This window comes from Urocitellus parryii, chromosome 12 (genome assembly GCF_045843805.1).
Source record: "Urocitellus parryii isolate mUroPar1 chromosome 12, mUroPar1.hap1, whole genome shotgun sequence".
NCBI classification, from domain to species: Eukaryota; Metazoa; Chordata; class Mammalia; order Rodentia; family Sciuridae; genus Urocitellus; species Urocitellus parryii.
Window position 1 is genome coordinate 91,308,183 of NC_135542.1, and position 19,659 is coordinate 91,327,841.

General features: G+C 52.8%; 1 protein-coding gene across 2 annotated transcripts; it reads left to right on the plus strand.

Moving 5' to 3' along the window:
* Positions 1 to 1,659: 1,659 nt before the first annotated feature.
* On the plus strand, positions 1,660 to 18,027 carry Emx1 (empty spiracles homeobox 1). Of its 2 annotated transcripts, none has more exons than XM_026411746.2 (3): positions 1,660 to 2,179; positions 7,984 to 8,168; positions 17,860 to 18,027. In XM_026411746.2, exons 1-3 carry the CDS (start codon positions 1,660 to 1,662, stop codon positions 18,025 to 18,027), a joined length of 873 nt encoding a protein of 290 aa, XP_026267531.2. The 2 variants fall into 2 exon arrangements, with proteins under 2 accessions (XP_026267531.2, XP_026267532.1); XM_026411747.2 differs by having other exon boundaries at positions 1,759 to 2,183; positions 7,988 to 8,168.
* The last annotated feature ends 1,632 nt before the right edge of the window (positions 18,028 to 19,659 follow it).

Sequence of the window (19,659 nt, forward strand, 5' to 3'; positions counted from 1 at the left end):
GAGCGCCCTCCCGGACCAAGGCTCCTAGCTCTCAGACAGGCCACTGCCAAGACCTGGCCTGGAGTCCCCGCAGAGTTGTGCGACGCGCAGACCCCCTGGCCTCCCGGCTCCAGAGGACCCAGCCCGGATCTGCGCGCTCGTGCGCCCCTCTAGCCGCTGGGATTGACCCCGGCAGCGATGAGAAAGCGGAACTCGCTTGGATCCGTTCCTCCCGATGGGCTGGCAAGGTGCGGGTGGCAGCCTCCCTATGAGCCTTCCTAGGCCTCCACAAGGTGTTTTCTTGCGACCTGGAATGCCCTGGTGGAAAAGTTTGCGGAGTGAGGGTTTTCATTGCCAGTCACTCTCTCATCCCCGGCAGATTACAGCATGAAATGGAAATAGGCCCAAGCAAGACTCATCACTGCTCTATGGTCACAGGTGTAAGGTGAAGGAAGGTCCGGGAGGCCGAGAACGCTGGCTTCCTAGTACCGCTGGCATGTCCTCTTGGGGATCAGGTCGAGCTGCTCCAGCAGCTCCAATTTAAGGTACAACGTCCCTGAGACCCCAGACGGACTTGAGCCCACCACCAGAGAAGGCAAGGAAAGCAGATCTCCCCGCGCTGAGGCCCACTGTCCCGGTCTGAGCCAGACACCATAAGGTGACTGGGTAAACGAACTGTTTTCGGAGCATCGCGAACTGTTGCTTGAGAGCTGTGTGGTGATGGACCCGGCGACTTGTTCCTGCTCCGCTTCTGCCTGGTTCCTTGTGAAAAGAATGAGCGTCCCCATTCCGGAGCTGTCCCCCAAGACATCCAGGAAACGCAAAACCTCAGAAACAAGGCCACAGCTTCAGAGAGCATTCAAGAGATGGATGGTGGGTGAGCGGGAAGGTCCCTCAGGTCAGGGGAGCGGGGAACTTATTCTCGGGGAGGGGGGCGTATTTGTTGGATCCCAAACACCCACCCTATGCTCAAATCCAGATCAAGTTCTCTAAGAACTGAAATGACATCCCAGGATGAATGGAAGAGGGTTCAACTGAGTTTCACACTAGAGATAAGGGTTTGCCAAGTCCCAGTTTTCTTCCGACATCTTCTCTGACCCCACCGTGGGTTGAGACTGCTCGGAGGCCACCAGACTCAGCTAAAGGGAGGAGTCGCAGGGAAAAGCCTGTGGTGGGGCGGAGAGGGGGAGGCTAGATGGTCCCGCACATTCTCCAGTCCGGCTTTTGCTTCCAACTGCGAGCTCCATCTCCACCCGCCGTCCCTCGCCCCGCCCCACCCCGCCCCCCACCTTGGGGCAGGTGAGCGGCGGCCAATGGGCGAGCGCCGGGCAGGTGCCCGCTAACTCGCGCCTAGCAGCGCGGCTGCCGAGGCCTGACGGGGCAGTGCTGGGAGGATCGCGGGCGGGGGTCGGTCCTGGCGTGACTTGGAAGGGAGGGAGCCGGGCACAAGCCTCCGGTCGCAGAGGCAGCTCACAGTGGCGCACGCAGACCGCGTTAGCGCCAGTGCCTGAGCCAGAAACTGCCCGCTTGGCCGGAGGGGCCGAAGCTCCAGGCTGTGCGCGGTGGCCCGACTCCGTGCTAGCTCGCTCGCACACCCCTCGCCGCTCCGCTCCTGGCTCGCCGGCGGGGGCCGAGCCCAGGCAGGCGGGCGGGGGAGGTGAGGGGTGCGGGTGTATGTGCATGTGCCTGGCTGGGTGCACACCCCGCAAGGCGGCAGCGCCAGGACACGGAGCGCTCCCCAGAGCCCCGCTGCCTCTCACGGCTCCGGCGGCCGCGACCATGTTCCAGCCCGCGGCTAAGCGGGGTTTTACCATAGAATCCTTGGTGGCCAAGGACGGTGGCACCGGCGGGGGCACTGGAGGCGGGGGCGCGGGCTCCCATCCCCTGGCGACGGCCGCTTCAGAGGAACCACTCCGGCCCACAGCGCTCAACTACCCTCACCCCAGCGCGGCCGAGGCGGCCTTCGTGAGCGGCTTCCCCGCCGCAGCCGCCGCGGGCGCCGGTCGCTCGCTCTACGGAGGGCCGGAGCTAGTGTTTCCCGAGGCCATGAACCACCCCGCGCTGACCGTGCACCCAGCGCACCAGCTGGGCGCCTCCCCGTTGCAGCCCCCGCACTCCTTCTTCGGCGCCCAGCACCGGGACCCTCTCCACTTCTACCCCTGGGTCCTGCGGAACCGCTTCTTCGGCCACCGCTTCCAGGGTGAGTGCCCATGCTGTGCCTGCGGAAAGGGCTGGCCGGTGTCAGTGCCGCGAGGACGCGAGGGAGGCTCGGGGGCGAGAGGGGGCCGTTCAGAAGTTGTTACCGAGAAGATTGTGGGTCCGCGAAGGTCTATTCCAAGCCAGGGAAAGCCTCACCAGATCCAGCTGCGCTCTGTCGTGTTGGTCTCTCGGTGAGTTAGGTTGGAACTTCCAGGCTTTCCCAGGAATGAGGCTGGTCCGGACGCCAAGCACAGGCGCATCCTTGGAGTCTCCTCTGGCCTTCCCTCGGCCAGCCCATTTTCTCCCCACTGAGCTAGTCCCAGCCCAGAAAGCGCAGGGACTGCTGCCTTCCCTCGCCCTGGCTTGAGCCCGGAAGATTCTTCGGTCTCACATTCACCACCAACTCCCACAGATCCACCCTCGCGGGCGCATCCAAACAGGAAAAAGTCCACCAGTTTGTCCTGGCTCAGTACGAAGCAGGGCAGCGGGCAGGGAAAACCTCAGAGTTAATGTTCAGTATGGAGTGCGCCACCGTCTTGGGATGTTTCTCAGCTAACCTTAGCCCGACTTTTCCAAGTCACACGTGCTTCTGGGACCCAGGGTGAGGAAGGTTTGCAGTAAGCGAACAGGCTTCTTTTACCGGGGGCTGCCTGCGGGAATCTACCCGGCTGCAGGGGGACTGACTACAGTCCTCCAGAGCAGCGGGTAGGGGGCGGAGGGCTTTTAAGGTCGTAGCAAGTCCTATCCCCCTTGACTGCACCAAGCAATCGGTTTGCTAATTAAGATCCCCCACAGGCCTTACACACGCGAGCGCACTCACACCCTCACTCTCTTCAATTATCTGACTTTCACCTTAAAAATGAGTTGCATTTGTTGGACTTCGTTTTCTTCCTTGAATTTATTGGAATTTGGGTTTTTCCCCCCTTCCTTCCTTCCTTCTAAGAGTGGCCTTAATTTGCAAAGTAATTGCTTTAGTTCTCACTTTTATTTTGTTAGTGTAAAGGGGACTCCAGCGTTGGGAGGTTCCATCTATCAGTGGGAGTTAGGTAATTCGGATTTTAGTACAACAACGGAAAGGGCAAGGCTGGAGCTTCAGCTCCTGGAGCTAATCTGCAGGGAAGCTGGGTGTACGACAGGAAATTAGATGTCTGGTACAATTACTTAAATAATAAAAGAAAATTATCTCTTGAAGCTCTGGCTATAGTTGCTTGACTGTTTCAGGGAAAGCTGCTTTCCTGGAACCGATTTGTCAGTTTTCTTAGTTCCACCTGACCAACAGATGCTCACACGGTAGATTCAGAGAATGTAATTACTTGATAAGAATTTTTGTGGGCAGACTTGTCTTTTCTGAGGATTTCAAAGATTTGCCCCAATTCAGATCTGGGGGGATAAAAGAAAAAAAAAAAAACCCTACATGTTAGCCGCTTTAGCAAGAGTTCCTGTTACTTAAAACCAATGCTTACTGATAAAATGAGGTTATATTCAAATTCAGCAAACTACCCCGGGTAGACTCAGCCTGGGTTTCAAAACCTTGCACCCACGGGCGGAGTTTGAGCCTCTGCAAATTGTGACCCCGCAGCCGGCGGGTAGGGAACTGGTGAGGGTCAGGAGCTCAGAGAAGAACCAGGCGACAGGTCCCCAGACCTGTGCAGCGGCTCGGCTTGATGGCCATCCGAGAGGCTCCCTCCGCTTCGGATCCTGAGTCCCACGCGCTCGGTAACACCTTTTGCACCTCTGGCCTCGCCCTCGAGGACCTGGGGCACCAAGGGTTGGGTGGGCCTTGCAAGAGATAAGGTTCCTACTCTGGGCATTCCCAGCCAGTCGAGGCCGGATAAATTCTCTGCAAAACCCTCTCTCGGAAATTGCTGCGGCTCCCCGAACCATCAGTCCCAGCGGATACGTTGTCAAGTTGCAGAAACGGTTGGATTTTTCACTCAAGAATCGCGTCTGGACGCGGAGATGGAGTCAAGCGGTCGCATTTTCTAATCCAAAAATCCGGTGGGCACTGAAGGACTTTTCAAATCCTGAGAGACCGTGGCTTTGGGCCCATCGTCTCTGCGGCAGATCGAAGTGCGTCCGGGCGGCGGAGCACCCTCCAGTCCGGCCGGGCCTCAGGGCTGGGAGCCGAGCCGTCCCCGGGCCTCCGGCGCCGCGTTTTCTAGAGAACCGGGTCTCCGCGTTGCTCATTTCAGCCCCGTTTTAATGCAAAAAAACGAAACCCTACACGAACGAAAAGGAAACATGTCTGCGCTCTGCTCTGCGCTCTGCGCTCTCAGGCTGCGCGGTCCGGCGCATGGGGAAGGGACTTCTCCACTAAGCTAGGCTGTGGAAGATTTAAAAAAAGGAGCATGGAATGATCTGGACCCCAAAGCCTGGGGCCGCTCGCGAGGTCCGATGAGAGGAATCCGCGAAGAGAGACATTGGCTGCATTTCGGCGCTATTTCCCCGAGATCAAGAACTTTCCGGGCAGGGGAGCGGCGCTGGGAGGGAGCTGTGGGTGAGACCCAGCCCTCCCGGTCCAGCGATGGTAACGGGCCCCTGTTTCAAAGGGCGCCTTTGTTCCAGCCAGAGAAGGAGAATTGAGGTTATCTCCGCCGCCTAGCCTTCTTTCCCAGTCCTAGCCCCAGGCCCCTCCGCCCGGTAATCCTGCCGGGAGTCCCTGGCCGGCCGCGGTCTCTCTAGTTAGTAAGGATTGCAGCTCGAGCCCAGGGCTCTTCGGTTCCGTAGCTCTCGCTTCCGGCTGCCTCATTCCTGGGAGTCTCTTACTGCTAGCTCCCAGCCATAGCCTTGAAGGCTACAGGAAAACCGTAGAGGTGGGGGATGTTCAGTTTCAAACTCCAGGAAGGCTGTAGCAGTCCGTTTCCCCTTCACCTTTCTTAGTTGGAAACTACAGCCTTTTCTCAGCCTGGAATTACTGTGTGCAAACTGGCAGCACCACAGCCCCAAACTTGTTTTGCCCTTGTGGCCCAGTCAAGAGAAAATGAAGAGTAAGGGATGATTGGAGGTGGTAGGAAGGGATGGACCATTCCCTACAGGTCAGAGTGAGAGGGGTCCAGGTCCAGTAGTCACCTAAGGCACCCTTACCCTTACAGAAACAATTGATCAGTGTCTTGGGATGTTAGTTTTGTACTAAACATCCTTCCTTCTTAGTGGAAGAAGCCCTGCTTCTTTTGGAATCTAATAACCTGTCATTGTTTATCAGCATTTTGTATAATTTTCCAGAATCCTGCTTCTTCATGTTGGGTTAGAAGGACACCTGTCCTTATGTGGACATAGACTGGGACACATACTGCCTACCACAAGAGGACATTACAATGAACTGGGGCCATTCTTTCAGCGAGATAGACCCCACACAACTTAGCTTTCCCTGAAACTAACAAGACTGGAGGCAAAGGAGTTATGTATATCAGAAGGGCAGAGATTTTGGCTGCCATCCTCCAGTCTGGATTATAAAGACAGCACTCAACTCCACTACACAGGTGACTGATACACTCCCTCAAATCATAAAACAGCCATTAAAGTACAGGGACTATCGCAGAGTGCAATTTGCTTTCTCAGCCCCACACTTTCCTGCACACCTCTGCATCCACTCACTCACACATCCAGGACCTTTCCTTGCTATAACCCCACTCCTGACCAGTTTAGGCCAGCGGCAGCTGAAACCAAACCCTTTGAATGCTGGGATGAATTGGGCTTTTTCTTTCCCTCTCAAGTTCATTTGTCCAGAGGAAATCAGTGCCAAGACTTCACCTGGACTCAGAACAATGTTGGGTTTTGAAGCAATTCATTTTAACATCATCAAGAAGCATCCCACTCACCTCCCCCACCTTTCCCTAAGTGTATCACTTTGGTCCCCCCCCCCCACCAGACACTTTAATCTTCCTTATTCCCCCTGGAGCAGACTCCTCATTTTTTCTCCTTTTACCTCTCTCTGGAAGACAACCTCCCCTGACCATCTGTCCCTCCACCTCCTCGATTTAAATCTCTCTTCCTTTAGTCAGGACTAATGGCCCTGGAACTGACCCCACCTTGAAAGGCTCAGGGGACCAGTGCCCCTCCTCCATCTCCCTCTTTTTTAAAATCACAGATCTAGCCACTTGAATGGATAAGATGACTGGAGGTTAGTGATTTTGACTCTCCCCAGGCCATAGGCTCAATCATAGGCAATCCTGTTCCACAGAAAACCCCAGTCATAAAATTGGCCTTCCTATGTCTCCAAGTCCAAGGACTTGGAGAAAGTAAGGTCAGGCAGATTCCACCAGCAGAGGGACTAAACATTTACCTGGGGAGTTTTAGCAATAGCATCTTTATGATGTGCCTGTACTTCACATACATAGATGCTTCCTAAGATGGGAGAGCTCAACTGAATTGTCCAGATAATTGTCTTAAGAGCAAAACTGCTGGTCAAATTGAGTCAAACTGGTAACCATCTCTGAAGAAATTAATTGGATCAGTCACTCTCAACAGCAAACTGTGTCAAAACATTCCAGTAAGGGCTCTGTGTTGGTGGGTCAGGGAGACTGTTATATACCACTGTGTGAGACTCCATGGGTGATGTTTTCAAAGCTTGTTTCCAGGCTGTAACAATGTGCAACTAAGACTGGAGATTGTGTGAGGGGTTCACTGAAGACTGGGTCTATGAGTGGAAGCTTCTTTTGGCTTTTGTACTTTCTGATCACTGCCCTAGCCTCATCCAGTCCCCCTGAGTGTAGGAACTTGGTCCAGCATCTGCCAAGGGACAGTCATTCTCAAAAATCCTATTCAATAAATTAGGGTGGGGGGAGGTAGTAGGAAAGCTGGAGCATATATTTTTACCCATGCCTATGCAGAAACCAATATATCTATATCTATATATATTAGATGACATCCAGATATTTATTTACATGTTTCTTGAGCATAGGACTATTTAGGGATGAAGCAGTGCCTTTTCCCACTAGGGAATAATTAGAGTCTCTTGTGAGGACAAGGTTTAATCCTTGAGGTTGGGCCTCCAGACAGTCTAAGGTTTGTGGAGAGAGAGGTGGGGAGGGGGAAGAAGGGGCCCAACTTCAATTTAGATCTCCAGGTGCTTCCAGCAGGTTGACCTAGCCTCTGGCTATTTTTTACCTTTTCCAAGATAGAGCCTGCTCCTATCCTTTCGGCAGGAGTTTCCAACAGGCTAGTAGCCTGAGCATGTAGCTGCCAGATTAGTTGAAGCAAGTGTGAGAGGAAAGTCCTTGGGTACTTTCTAGTTTGGGGTGGGCTGGCCTACAGCCTGACTGTTCCCCTTATCACCTTCGGTACTCTCGGTCTTTTGGGAGGGAGGTGCCTCACGAGCAGTTACTTAAAAGCAAATCACTGGGGTGAGCGGGTGGGGTGAGGGGTGAGGGGGTGGGGGGAGAGGTAGTAAGGCTGTGAAAGGGAAAAGGAGGGCCAAAGGACTTTTGCCATCCCTTGGCCTCTTCGGCTGCTCCACGAAGTGTAGATTTGGGCGGGTCAGCGCCCCATCAGGCCTGGCGTGGACTCTGGGCCCCAAAGAGTGATCCACTGGGCTGGGATTGCGCGCATCCCTGGCGGGGTAACTCTCCAAGTGTGGGGAGGTGTTGGGAAGCGGGGTGGAGTCAAATAGCAAAAGGGAATGGGGAGAAGTGGATGGGGGTATCAAGGATTGGAGACTGAGCGGAGCGCTCAAGGACGCTCGGGAGAGGGGCTGGAGGCCGAGCGTGGCCCGCTCCCCCGGGCGGCCTGGCGGCCGGGCTGCATCTTACGGCGCCCCTTCTCTCTGTCTGTACCTGCGTGTGCTGCCGTCGGCTGCCGGGGCCACAGCGAGCGACGTGCCCCAGGATGGGCTGCTTCTGCACGGCCCCTTCGCGCGCAAGCCCAAGCGGATCCGCACGGCCTTCTCGCCCTCGCAGCTGCTGCGGCTGGAGCGCGCCTTCGAGAAGAACCACTACGTGGTGGGCGCCGAGCGGAAGCAGCTGGCCGGCAGCCTCAGCCTCTCCGAGACGCAGGTAATAATCACCCCCCGGCCGCAGCTTGCCCTGCGTCCAGCGCGGCGCCCGGGAGCCCGGGGAGGTGGGGCAGGCGGGGCAGCAGCGGCCGCGAGCCTCCGCCCCAGCCCGGCCCGGAGTTCTCTGCCCCCGGGTTCCAAAAGCCACCCCCGCGGTGCCCCGGCAAAGCCCGTCCTTAGAGCCCTTTCTCTCCGGCTGTGGTTATCCTGCTGAGACCGCAGGACTTTTGTCTAGCACAACGACCCAGCAGGAGGCAGAGTAGACACAAACCGTGTTTGCGAGTAGGCTCCTAATGCCCCTCTGGAGGGCCCAGGTTAGCCCAAGGCAACACACAGCCTCGGGAGCGGCCGCGCGCGCGGGCAGCACCTAGTCTACCCGAGCGAGCCGAGCGGTCTCAGCCCTGGGATTGTTGCAGCCACTCTCCCGCCGCTGCTGCGGGGCGCTCACAGTTCCGCGGGATGCTCACAGTTCTGCGGGATGACCTGGCCTTCCCAACAACTGACTGAGCTGCGGTTCCTGAGCAAACCTGGCGAGGCTTCGGACGCCCACCAGCGTGTGTGGAGTGGGGGAAAAATCCAGGTGTCCTCAGGCTACCAGCGTCAGAAGCAGAGGGATTGAGCTAGGAAGTCACCAGCTCCTGCTTGAGGTCCAAGAGTGGCATCGATCCCCACGCAGGCTGACAGCTGGGGCTCAGGGAACAGTGATGGGTGTATGCAAAACCTCCAAGAGGCTAAGGAGGGTGGGAGAGTGGACTGGGTACACAGGAGCTGTTGCCACAGCGAGTGCTGTCAAATGCAGAAGGAAATAAACTCCAGTGGGGTCAGAGGGCTTTGAACTGGGTGATGTTACAATTACCATGAAGTATTTTTTTTTTTTTTGCAATGGATAATTAATTTAAGAAACAAAATTAAAGAAGTCGTTGGGAGTTACAGGAAAGCTGATTTGGGTTCATTGTAGGTACTTTGCCACCAATACTACCTGGAAGCACCATGGAAACTCCTGTCCACCCAGGGCCTACCTTCTTCTGCCCAGCTGCTGCCCTGGAGGCAGATTTTGGTGCCTGGAAACGCTTTCAGTCTCTACCATCTCTGAGATTTGTGGATGAGAGGTGGGCTCCCACTGCCCAGCAACTCTCAGCAAACTGGCATTTCACCTTCTGCCTCCCTTTCCTCCCCACTTCCCTCTCCCACACCTCCCATCCCTAGCTCAGGACAGGGAGAAGCCCCACCTTGGTTTTGGGGTCTCCCATTAGCAGATGGGTTAGGAAGGGGGTCTAGAGGGGGAGCCAGAAATCCTAACTGCACCCTCAGCTTTCTGCTGCTGACCTGACCCTCTGGTTCTCCTATTTGGGCATCCATTGCAGCCCTGTCTGATGCCCCACTAATTCATCCTCTCACTCCATGGCAGGACCCATTCCTATTCAGACTTGGTAGAGCTGAAGTGTCTGTTCTAACTGTAGGAAAAAAAGCTTTGGAAGCAACGAAGTGAATTTTTAAAATGTTTTAAAGAAAATAATAAGTTGATAAAATAACACCTCTTTTCTCTCCTGGCAAACAATGTTTTAAAATTATTGTTTAAAACAAGGTGTCAACTTAAGAATGTTGTTTATAATTAACTTCATTTAAAAAGTAATATTTATTGCATTTTAATTGCAGACATGTAAGAAAACAAAACAGTTTATAATCCCACCACCCACAGATTAGCACTTGTTGAAATAATGTCATTGTTTTTAAACTTTCAATTTTTTAGCTCAGTGAGAGCATTTTTAATTAACTTTCTTTCAAATGGAATCTAGCAGCCTGTCAATATTTGTTCCTAACAATGCCAGTTAGTAAACGAACTGATTGTTTCTTTTACTTTAATTATGAGATATTTCAAACATTTAGAACAAACCAGATATAATAGTGAAATAGTTACGGTTTCATTAATGATAAGAACTCATGACTAATCATATTCCCTCTGTAAATGAGCTGTTTTTTGCATGTGATAGAATTATGGGAGGTCTGAGCCTGAGGAATCTCCTTGTGTTTGCCTATCTTTCTAGGTGAGGATCCTGAGATAGAGAGATGGACTGTGCAGAGCCCTACAGTCAGGCAGGTGCAATTTCAAATACCCACCTCCATATTAACTGTGTGACCCTAGACAAATTACTCAATCTCTCTGAGTTCTTGTTTCTTCGCCCAGAAAATAGATTGTTCAATGATTAAATATGCCTAATATGAACTCAGATAATATTAATTCCTATTCCCAATCCCTTTTCTTTTCTTCATTTAAAGGAATGTGTCAAGTTAGTGACATAAGATGCAAACCTAGGTGTCTTCTAGGCCAGTGTTCTCCTGCCACATCCAGTCTCTAACATCAGAGTTGTCTTTCTGTTGTCTCCTACCTCATCACTTGGACCTAAGCTGTATAATTGTCTGTCCACCTCTCTGTGTGTACCCTACAGGCTTACCTGTCCTTTTCAGCCATCAGCTATTTGTCAAGCATCAGCTCTGTTCTGTGCATCTCTGTCCATATCTACAACTGTTACAATTCTCTAGTTTGTCCCTCCTAGATAGCTGTTTTATATCCAGCCATCTAGACTTGTCTGCTTTCATTAAACCCCCTGCCAAATTGGTTAATTTATATTTCCTGTTTTCTATTAATGACATGTTCTTCTTTCTAACAATAACTGCTATTTACCCGATCCTTAGTTATCTCTTTATCATCTAGTTTGTTATATTTTCTGTGTGTCCACCATCCATCTCAAACTTTACCTCTACAGAGCTGTTAGCAACTGCGGGTATATTCAGATGTCTGCTGATGGCTCTCTGTCATCTCATTGACTCTGGCTTTGTCTTCTCTTTGGCCCTCAGCTCCTATATCTGTGAGATGGAATGAAATGAATTCCAGGGTTCTCTCCAGCCTGGAGTTTCTGTGGATTATCTATATTCTACTTCTCTGTGTTTCTGTATAATCCCTCCTCCATGTTCTCAGAAACCACAGTATATCCTTTATATGTATATTCCATCCTAATATGTATCAAATCTTGTTGTTATTACTTGTTTAATTATCTCTCATGTGCAAATATCAATCTGTAAATGTTTTATCCATCTCTCTGGGAAATCTTAAAATACATACTCCTGGGCCTCCCCCAGCAGAGTCTCTAAAGAAGTCCAGAATTGGGGGAAAAAAATTAAGCAGCTCTTTGGATGATTTTGATTAACAATAGATCTGGGCATCTCAGCTGTGGGAAGTAGAAGCCAATCCTGTCTTATTTCTCAGGGGAGCCCAGTTTAGTGCCCTGCATGAAGTAGCTGCTCAGTAAACATGCATTAAATGAATGGGAAGTTTTAAAGATTTTTTTTTCATTCCACACAGATATGAACACTAACTTTCTTAGTTATTCCCCTTGCTGTCTGCTGTCACAGCTCCCTCCCTGTCCCTCTCCTATCTCTCCCTTGCATTTTTATAGATGATTTTTGATTTAGATGATGCAAACACCAGTTCATGGATAAAACTTTGGGGAGGGTTAAACAGTTCAGTGTGTGTGGAGCTTTGCACTCACAGAACTTTAGCATGAGGAACCAAGAGGTGAGCAGTCTGTGCTATTTTGTTGGTGTAGGCACACCCTTTAGTCAGAGGTGGGGGATTTGTGCTGGGATGGTCACTGGGTCAACCCAAGAGGTAGAAGAAAGGGCCCTGGGCAAGAGCCAGTTCTCCCTTCTGTCTCTAATTAGCTGCTCCTTACTGCTATGGTGCAGGGCTGGAGCGTGTCCAGGAAGGCACGCATCTAAGCTTCAGTCTCAGTGGCTGGTTGGGCAGGCTCAGGCCTGTGTCACATCAGAGCCTGAGTGTGATAAGTGTGTGTGGTGTATATGAGTAACAGATGTGTGCCCACAATGTGATCGACGCCCAAAGGTCAGGTGGTATAGGTACTCATCACATGCCAGTAGGCAGTCACATGATATCAGGCTGCTTGCATGCTGCATGTATGTGCTCGTGTATATGTGTATGTGTGTGTGTGTGTGTGTGTTGCGGGGTACATTAATTTAAGGGGAAATGAATGAGCAGGTTGCTGCTGCTCCTTCTGCTCTGACAGATAAGTAGGTGTCTCTTGACCTTGTCTGACTTTGCTTTTAGCTGAGCTGTGAGGGAGAAGGGTGCGGAAATGTGATCTTGGTTTTAGAGAGTCCTCATTTAGTGGTGGAGGCTAAATGGAAAGTGTGGACACTTACAGGATGTGCACAGGATGAGTGACTGAAGTCCCTTTGAGGCCACAGCAGCGGGCTGAGAGGGTGATCAAGAAAGACCTGAATGGGCAGAAGGCTCCCAGGGGGCCTCCAATCTGGAAGGCCTGGAGAGAGGCATAGGATTCTATGTTGGAGGGAAGGATGGGGAAGGGGGCTTAGGTGGGCAGATTAAGAAGGAGAAGGAGCTGTCAGGTCCAGATGTCATCTTGGAGCCAGAGAGCAAGGAGAGAGGTCTTGGGGGGCAGGAGTACGTGGTCATCTATCCCTGACTCTAGAGATGGTTCTTTCCCTACAGACATGGCAAGGTGGCTCTGGGGGTCTCTTTCTGCTCTGGCATGCTCTGCCTTTTGGAGGATGGATGAGGGGAGACACCCAAGTGACGTGAATTTTAGGAAAAGTCAAGAGACCTTTGTTGCTCGCCCTCTGGGTTCTGGGATGACGCATCCCTTCTCTAAGCCTTGGCTCTTCTCCAAGAATCTTTGCATCTCTGATGTTCTGGGAGTCCTGGGTGGTGGGGTGAGATGGGGGAAGGGAGATTGGTGTGATTCTGTGAGGAGCCGGGACAGGAGACATGGAGGCAGGTGAATTTTGCAATGTCTATCTAAGAGAGTGGGGGTGAGGGTCCAGGGTAGGCTGAGAGGAGGAGATAAGAAAGCTTAGGAGGAGTTAAGGCTGAGGTTGGTGGGGAGTTGGAGGTGACCTGAGGTGTCTGGGGTGGGGATTGAGCCTCACATGGCATTGGCTTGACTCTAGGAGAGGAAACACTGATATGATCAAATGAGAGGAAGTGGATCCCACGGGGACACGGCAGAGAGAAGAGCAGGCTGAGGGGTGACTTGATTGATGGTTTTAAGCTGCTATTTATTCTGAGGACTTTCTGTGTGTCTGAGAGTGACAGAATAAGAAGACATGCTTAAATTAAAGCAGAAGAGACAACAGGAGAACATAAGGAGGAACTTCCTATGTCAGAATTACAAGATCTTGATTAGGATATTTGAACTCCTTGAAAGGACAGGTATTCCCCTGAAAGTAGGCGGGGACCTGGTACCACAGACCTTCGGATTCGCCACAGGATAAGGTTGGGGGAGCAGAGGAAAAGGAGGGGTCTAGACCTCCCTCGTTCAAAACAGGACATTATGCAAAAAATGAAGCTCTGAAACATTGGCTGGGGCTATAATTTGCTTGTTTTCTGTTCATTTGTCTCATCTTTCACGTATTAGTACACATGCTTCATTTCTAATGCATACATGGACCAGTCCCCTATTGAACTGATATGTTCATTTATCCACAGGAATTTCAGCTCCTTGATCCTGTCTGACTCAGACCTGAACCTTGTCCCTCTGAAAAAAAAAAAATGGGTCTCCCTCCCCCCCAACTCCCCCCTGGAAGAAGTAAGTCTAGTTTTCCATATGGAAAATTAGGAACCAAACCTCTTATTAAAGTATCCCTGAACCTAAACCAATGGGGATCCCATCTCTCCAGCACGCAGCAGCACTTCCCAAACGCCTTTTCTGATTAGACTTGAATCTTTTTTCTATTGATGTTCTATTTTCCAGGTATGGCCCTGGAACCTCTTGCCTGGAGCCCTGGACGAGGTGGCACCTCACCTCAGTCCAGCTGGACAGCCACACATGGAACAGGTCTTTGGGTGGGGCCAGCTAATAGACTGCTTGGTTCTCCAGATTCCCATAGACTGGTGAGAAGATGGAGATGTGAATTAGTAGAGGAGTAGGCAGCTGGAGGTCCCTGTTACTGAGACAGTGGAAAAGCACCAAGAGGGAGCAGGTCCTGTGTAGGACCATCTGAGTAGCATCCTGAAGGTCAAGTGAGAGTATGCCAGGTCTGGTAACTCAGGCAAAAGTGGAAAGTCTTAGAAGGATCTGGCTTCACTAAGAAACAGAGAGCCACTAGATGAAGGGAGAGATTTGGGAGACCACAGACCCCGCCCCCCGCAACCTAGAAACATCACACCGAGCAAGAGAATAGTCATTCTTTATGTTTCCCTCAGTTCAAGGGTTTGAACCCAGGGATGCTCAATTGCTGAGCCACATCCCCGGCCTTTTTTTGTATTTTCATTTTGAGACAGGGCCTTGCTAAGTTGCGAAGGCTGACATTGAACTCGCCATCCTCCTGCCTCAGCCACTGGGATTACAGGTGTGCGCTATCACACCCAGCAATCGTTTTGACTGTCTTTGGAGCTAAGAGAACGAATGTGTTGGTGTTGGGGTAGGAAGGCATGTGCAAAATAGGTGCAGCCTCTTAGGGCCTGCTGCCATGAAGCTGATTAGCCACACCATGTGACCTGCTTTCCTTCTAGGTCCTCTGTCCTCTGGAGGTGTCCTCAGATTCACCTGGTTGGATTAGGAAGAGTGTGAAGTACACTCTCATCTCCTATTGTACTCAGTGCCCATTCCCTTCTTTTTTTTCTTTCCCTCCAAGTAAAAAATAATTATTGTTACATCAGTAATGCATTCTAGAAAATTCAGAAGTAAAAGGAAGTGAGAAGAGTCAGCCATGGTTTGGGTACATTCCCTTCTAGTCTTTCTCCCCATGTGTAGATTTTGTTTTCCATGGTTGTGACCACACTGTGCCAGTGCTGTGCATCCCGGCTTTGTCACTAGCATTATGAAGTCATCAGCGTCCCCCTGTTATTACAGTCTTTGTAAACAGCATCTGGACACTCAGTCCAAGGCTGTTCTCCGGAACATAGCTGGGCTGCTTAGGGAGAGGGCTGTGTCCTTGTTTCTCAAGACCTGCCTCCTTGACCCCAGGATTTTCATGGAGAAAAAACACCTCCACTTGGTGTGCCAGGACGCGGCCCCTGGCCTGAAAACGTGTCCTCCTGTGCCTGCAGTTAGTGCTACCATCAGCACATCCCTCTTTGGCCAGGGTTGCTGGAAAGGTAGCATGGCCAGGTCTAAGCCACTGGAGGTCAGGGTGATGGTCAGACTCCTTTCTAGAAGGAGATTTAGGAGTGTGTGGGGAGAAAGGTGCAGAAGGGGCCTCTGTCTCTGGTGTTGTCCACCATCACCTGGTAATCACCTTTGGCTAGCCCACTTGGGCTTCTCAGAAATGACACCCCAGCCTTGCATCCAGCCCTGAGTCACACACAGGAGGCAGGGTGAGCTCACCCACCCACTGGCTGGCACAGTCACAGCAGGCTCTGGGGTGGAGGGCAGGGACTGGGCTGGCTGCCAGATGGTTGTGCTGAGAACCGACCAGGGCTTGGGTGGCCCTGTGCCCAAGGATAGGTGGGCATGGAATCCAGAAACCCTGTGTCCAGAGCATCTGCCATCCTCATGTCTACCTGAAGTGAAGCGTGCAGGCCACTGATTTGAACCTGCCCTGGAAATGGAGGAAGAAGCCCCTCACCCTTGCTCCATATTGCAGCTATGCACCCCGTCTTCCGGGACAATGACTGGGCACCAGTTGCCCCACCTCCACCCTCATGCTCTAAGACAAGGGGGCAGGGCAAAGGGTCCAGGGGAACCTGGAAAGAGGAGGTCGTGTGGTGGACCCTGTAGCAGGGAGCTCCATGGAGGGGACAGAGAGGAGCGTCTGGGGAGGGTGTGTGAGGGTGGCATGTCCTGGGCATGAAACCATCCTCAGGATGCTCCCCTCAGCAGTCACTGCTGCTGTCTAAACTGAGGTGCTCACTGCCACTCCATGCACATGACTTACCCATGCCACCTGCACAGCTGCAGTTGCCAGCACCAGGTGCTTTTATTGATTTATTTTTGGGGGGCACTGGGGCTTGAACCCAGGGGTGCTTCACCACTGAGCTACATCCCCAGACCTTTTTATTTTTTATTATGAGACAGGGTCTTGCTAAATTGCTGAGGCATGCCTCAAACTTGCTATCCTCCTGCCCCAGCTTCCCAAGTTGCTGGGATTACAGGCACACACCACTGTGCCTGGTCCAACTTGCTTTTAGATGTGCTGACATTTCCAGGAAACGCTCCATGCCTTGAGAGCCTGCCCTCTCTGCATCCCCTCCCCCAGGGACCTCTGGGTCCTGGGCTCAAGAGTCCAGGAGGTGCCCTGGAGTTGCATTGGTTCCAAAAAAACATTCTTCCTGTGGACAAGGGACTTAAGCCCAGAGAGAGAAAGGGGCTTAGCTAAGGTAGGTACCCAGGCTCCTCCTGCCAACTAGGAGGAGGGTTCGGGTTTGGCCCAGCTCTGCAGGGCCAAAGAAAGAAGCTCATAGTCAGGTGGAGTTGGTGGACAAAGGCTTTCTCTACAGTGCACAGGCCACGATGCTCCCAGGTACCACCTCTCGGGTTGCATATGGGAGGATGTGAAGGGCTGCATCCTGGACCCTGAGTAAACACTGAGGGAGGAGGATGAGGGCGATTAGAGCTAGGATAAAACCAGGAAGGGTTCCTGGGTGGTTTGGAAGTGCGACTTGCCTGCCCCTCTGCAATGGAGATCATTTGTCCAGCTTTGGTTTGAGCCCCGTCTCTCCTCTTGTTGGGGTTCTCACTGCCTGATGCAGTGGGGGAGCTCTCTGTGTTCAAATAGGAGTCTACTATGGTCCCCAGGATTTCTCCTGTTTCTGGTGCTACCTGTTCCCACAGCAGGACAGGGCCTGTGCTGTGGGAGTGGAAGGTCCAGAGCTGACCCTGAAGGGCAGAGCGTTGCCCTGATATGGGGCCCCACACATGCCTCCTCCCACCCTTGTCTATCTAAGGAGGACAAGGGCTCAGTGGTAGATTTCAGACTACCCCAAGGGCCTGGCACTGAGAGACCAGGGCTCCCCACTGCCTAGCTCCAGCCTGCCCAGCTCCACTTCTAATGTGTGTGTGGGTGGAGGGTGGCAATTCCACCAGAGGCTGCAATCAAGGGTCCCCTGATAAAGGAGATGAACAGGAGGTGGGGTAGAGCCTCTAGGGGTAGCTCTGTGACCCTAGGAGTGGCCTGGCCATCCCATGCCCTGCTCTTGGTGTGGACACCATCTCTAGGTTGGGAAGCCTCTTTGTGCAGTGGAGAGCTCAGGGCCAGCCAAGGGAGGGAGTCAGCTTGAACCCGTTGGGACCCACATGGTGACTCGGTGACTGGTTACCTATTCTCACGTTTACCGTTCACTCCACCCCAGGAAACAGCGATCCTTCTCTCTTCTCTCGAAGTCGGTAGTGCCAGGTCTGCTGCAGGGCTTTGCCTCTGCTGTGGTTGCAGGGACCAGGATGCTCAGTGGCTCCACACCCCATCCCTTGCCTGTGAGAGGGACCAGAATATGTCCCCCTCACCAGCCCAGAGTCCTCTTCCGGCCCCATCTCACTTGCCCTGGAAGAGCAGTTCTCCAGACCCATCAGGTGACAGCTGGCCCGAGGAGAGGACCCTGGTCTGTGAGCCCTGACCCTACGTTTCTCCAGCTGCCTCCCAGCTCACGTGAGCACTCCGGCCCTGGCTGCTCTGGGGCTGCTGGGTGTTCTCATCTGTGCCTCTCCCTCCTGGCCCAGGTGAAGGTGTGGTTCCAGAACAGGAGGACAAAATACAAACGACAGAAGCTGGAGGAGGAAGGGCCTGAGTCCGAGCAGAAGAAGAAGGGTTCCCACCACATCAACCGGTGGCGCATTGCCACGAAGCAAGCCAACGGGGAGGACATCGATGTCACCTCTAATGACTAAGGGAGCACCTACGAACCCATGAGGGCAGAGTGCTGCTTGCTGCTGGCCAGGCCCCTGGGGGGCCCAAGCTGGACTCTGGCCACTCCCTGGCCAGGCTGCAGGGAGGCCTCGAGTCATGGCCCCACAAGGCTTGGAGTCTGGGGCCATCACAGACAGAGGGACAAGAGATGGGCTGGCTGAAGCCTGGGACTGCTCAGCCTTCTCCTGGGAGAGCCTGCCTGCCTGGTGGGCCGCCTGTCACCGCAGCCCCCGCCACTCTCCATTTCTCTTATCTCCTTTTTGTTTTGATGTATTTCTGTTTTAATTTATTTTCCAGGCACCTGCTATAGTTCTTAGTGATCCCCTTGTGTCTCCCTTCCCTATGGGAATAATAAAAAAGTCTCTCTCTAATGACACAGGCATCCAGCTCCAACCCGAGAGCCTGGGGTGGTGGTTTCAGCTCTGGGGATCAGTGGGGGCTGGCAGGGCGAGTCAGCCCAGGGCCTGGGAGCCTGCAGCAAGTGATTGGAGGGGGCAAGGGCAGTCCATTCGTGCTATCCTTTGGAAATGGTTGACCCTGGACTCTTAACCTGGGCTCCACAGCAGGAGCAACTGAGTGCAGACATAGGGCAGGGCTACCTTGTGTTTTGAAGGAAGCTAGGTTTAGGTTTTTCCAAACTCACTGAAGCGTGGGAATCAGGCCCAGGTAGCTCCATGGGGAGGGAGAGAGGTTTCCCATAGTTAGATATGCTGGTGACTTCTCTAGTTGAGGAGAAACGAGAGGGAAGGAGTCACACAGTGCTGACCCAGCCCTCAGTCCTGGCCCCATTTGGATGCTCCTGTGTCTTTAAAGAACCCCTGGGCAGGTTATGGCTTCAGAGGCAAAGCTCAAGGCTGAGCCCTCACCAGTGCCCAGGGCTCAGGGCCTTCCCCAGCCCCAAACACACAAGACAGGTCTTGCTGAGCTCTTTCATCCACCTGTCTTTCAGTTTGTCCATTTGTCCTTTCTACTTGTTGTACATTAAAATTTCCTTCATCCTGGAAAAAGAAAACTGTGTTCCTAACAATCTTCCCCTCCTAATACCTAGATCTGTCCCCATTTCATTCCCCCATGTGTCCCCAGCCCTCTGTTCCTTGGCCTCTGCACCAGCTCTCTACTGATGTAAAGGACAGTTGCCAACCACAGCCACTGGTCACTCCTTTGTGGCCAAATTCACCTGCTCCCGTCTGAGTTCACCTGTTCCAGATCTGCTGGCCGCGCCCTGGTTGACTCCTTCCCCCCTCTGCCTTCATTCTGGTCTCTCTGATGCTGCATCTGGTATCTCTGAGTTCTCCCCAGTTTCACCCAGGCCTCATGGTTTCAGTCCACCCGAGGTCCGTCTTTGTTCCTCCTGCCTCCTCATCCCACCCTCTGGGCAGGGGTTCACACCCACTTCCAGTACTTCTCTTTGGCGGGCTCCCTGTGGGCCCGCCTGCTGCACCCAGGCCCCTGAGCCCCACAGATCCACCATGTTCACAGATGGACTCATGTCCCCATCTGTTCTCCTCCGGGGTTGCCCACCTCAGCAGGTTGCATTAGCCATGTACGCTGTTCCCCAAGGTACTTGAGTCCCGGGAATCTTCCTCAAGCTCCTTCCTCTTCTCCCCAGCCCC

Excerpts from the sequence above, each read along its gene's own strand:
- Emx1 (XM_026411746.2), top strand. The coding sequence starts at position 1,660 with ATGTGCCTGGCTGGGTGCACACCCCGCAAGGCGGCAGCGCCAGGACAC. Across the intron at positions 2,180-7,983 it reads CTTCGGCCACCGCTTCCAGG|CGAGCGACGTGCCCCAGGAT; the intron begins GTGAGTGCCCAT and ends CCGGGGCCACAG. Across the intron at positions 8,169-17,859 it reads TCAGCCTCTCCGAGACGCAG|GTGAAGGTGTGGTTCCAGAA; the intron begins GTAATAATCACC and ends CTCCTGGCCCAG.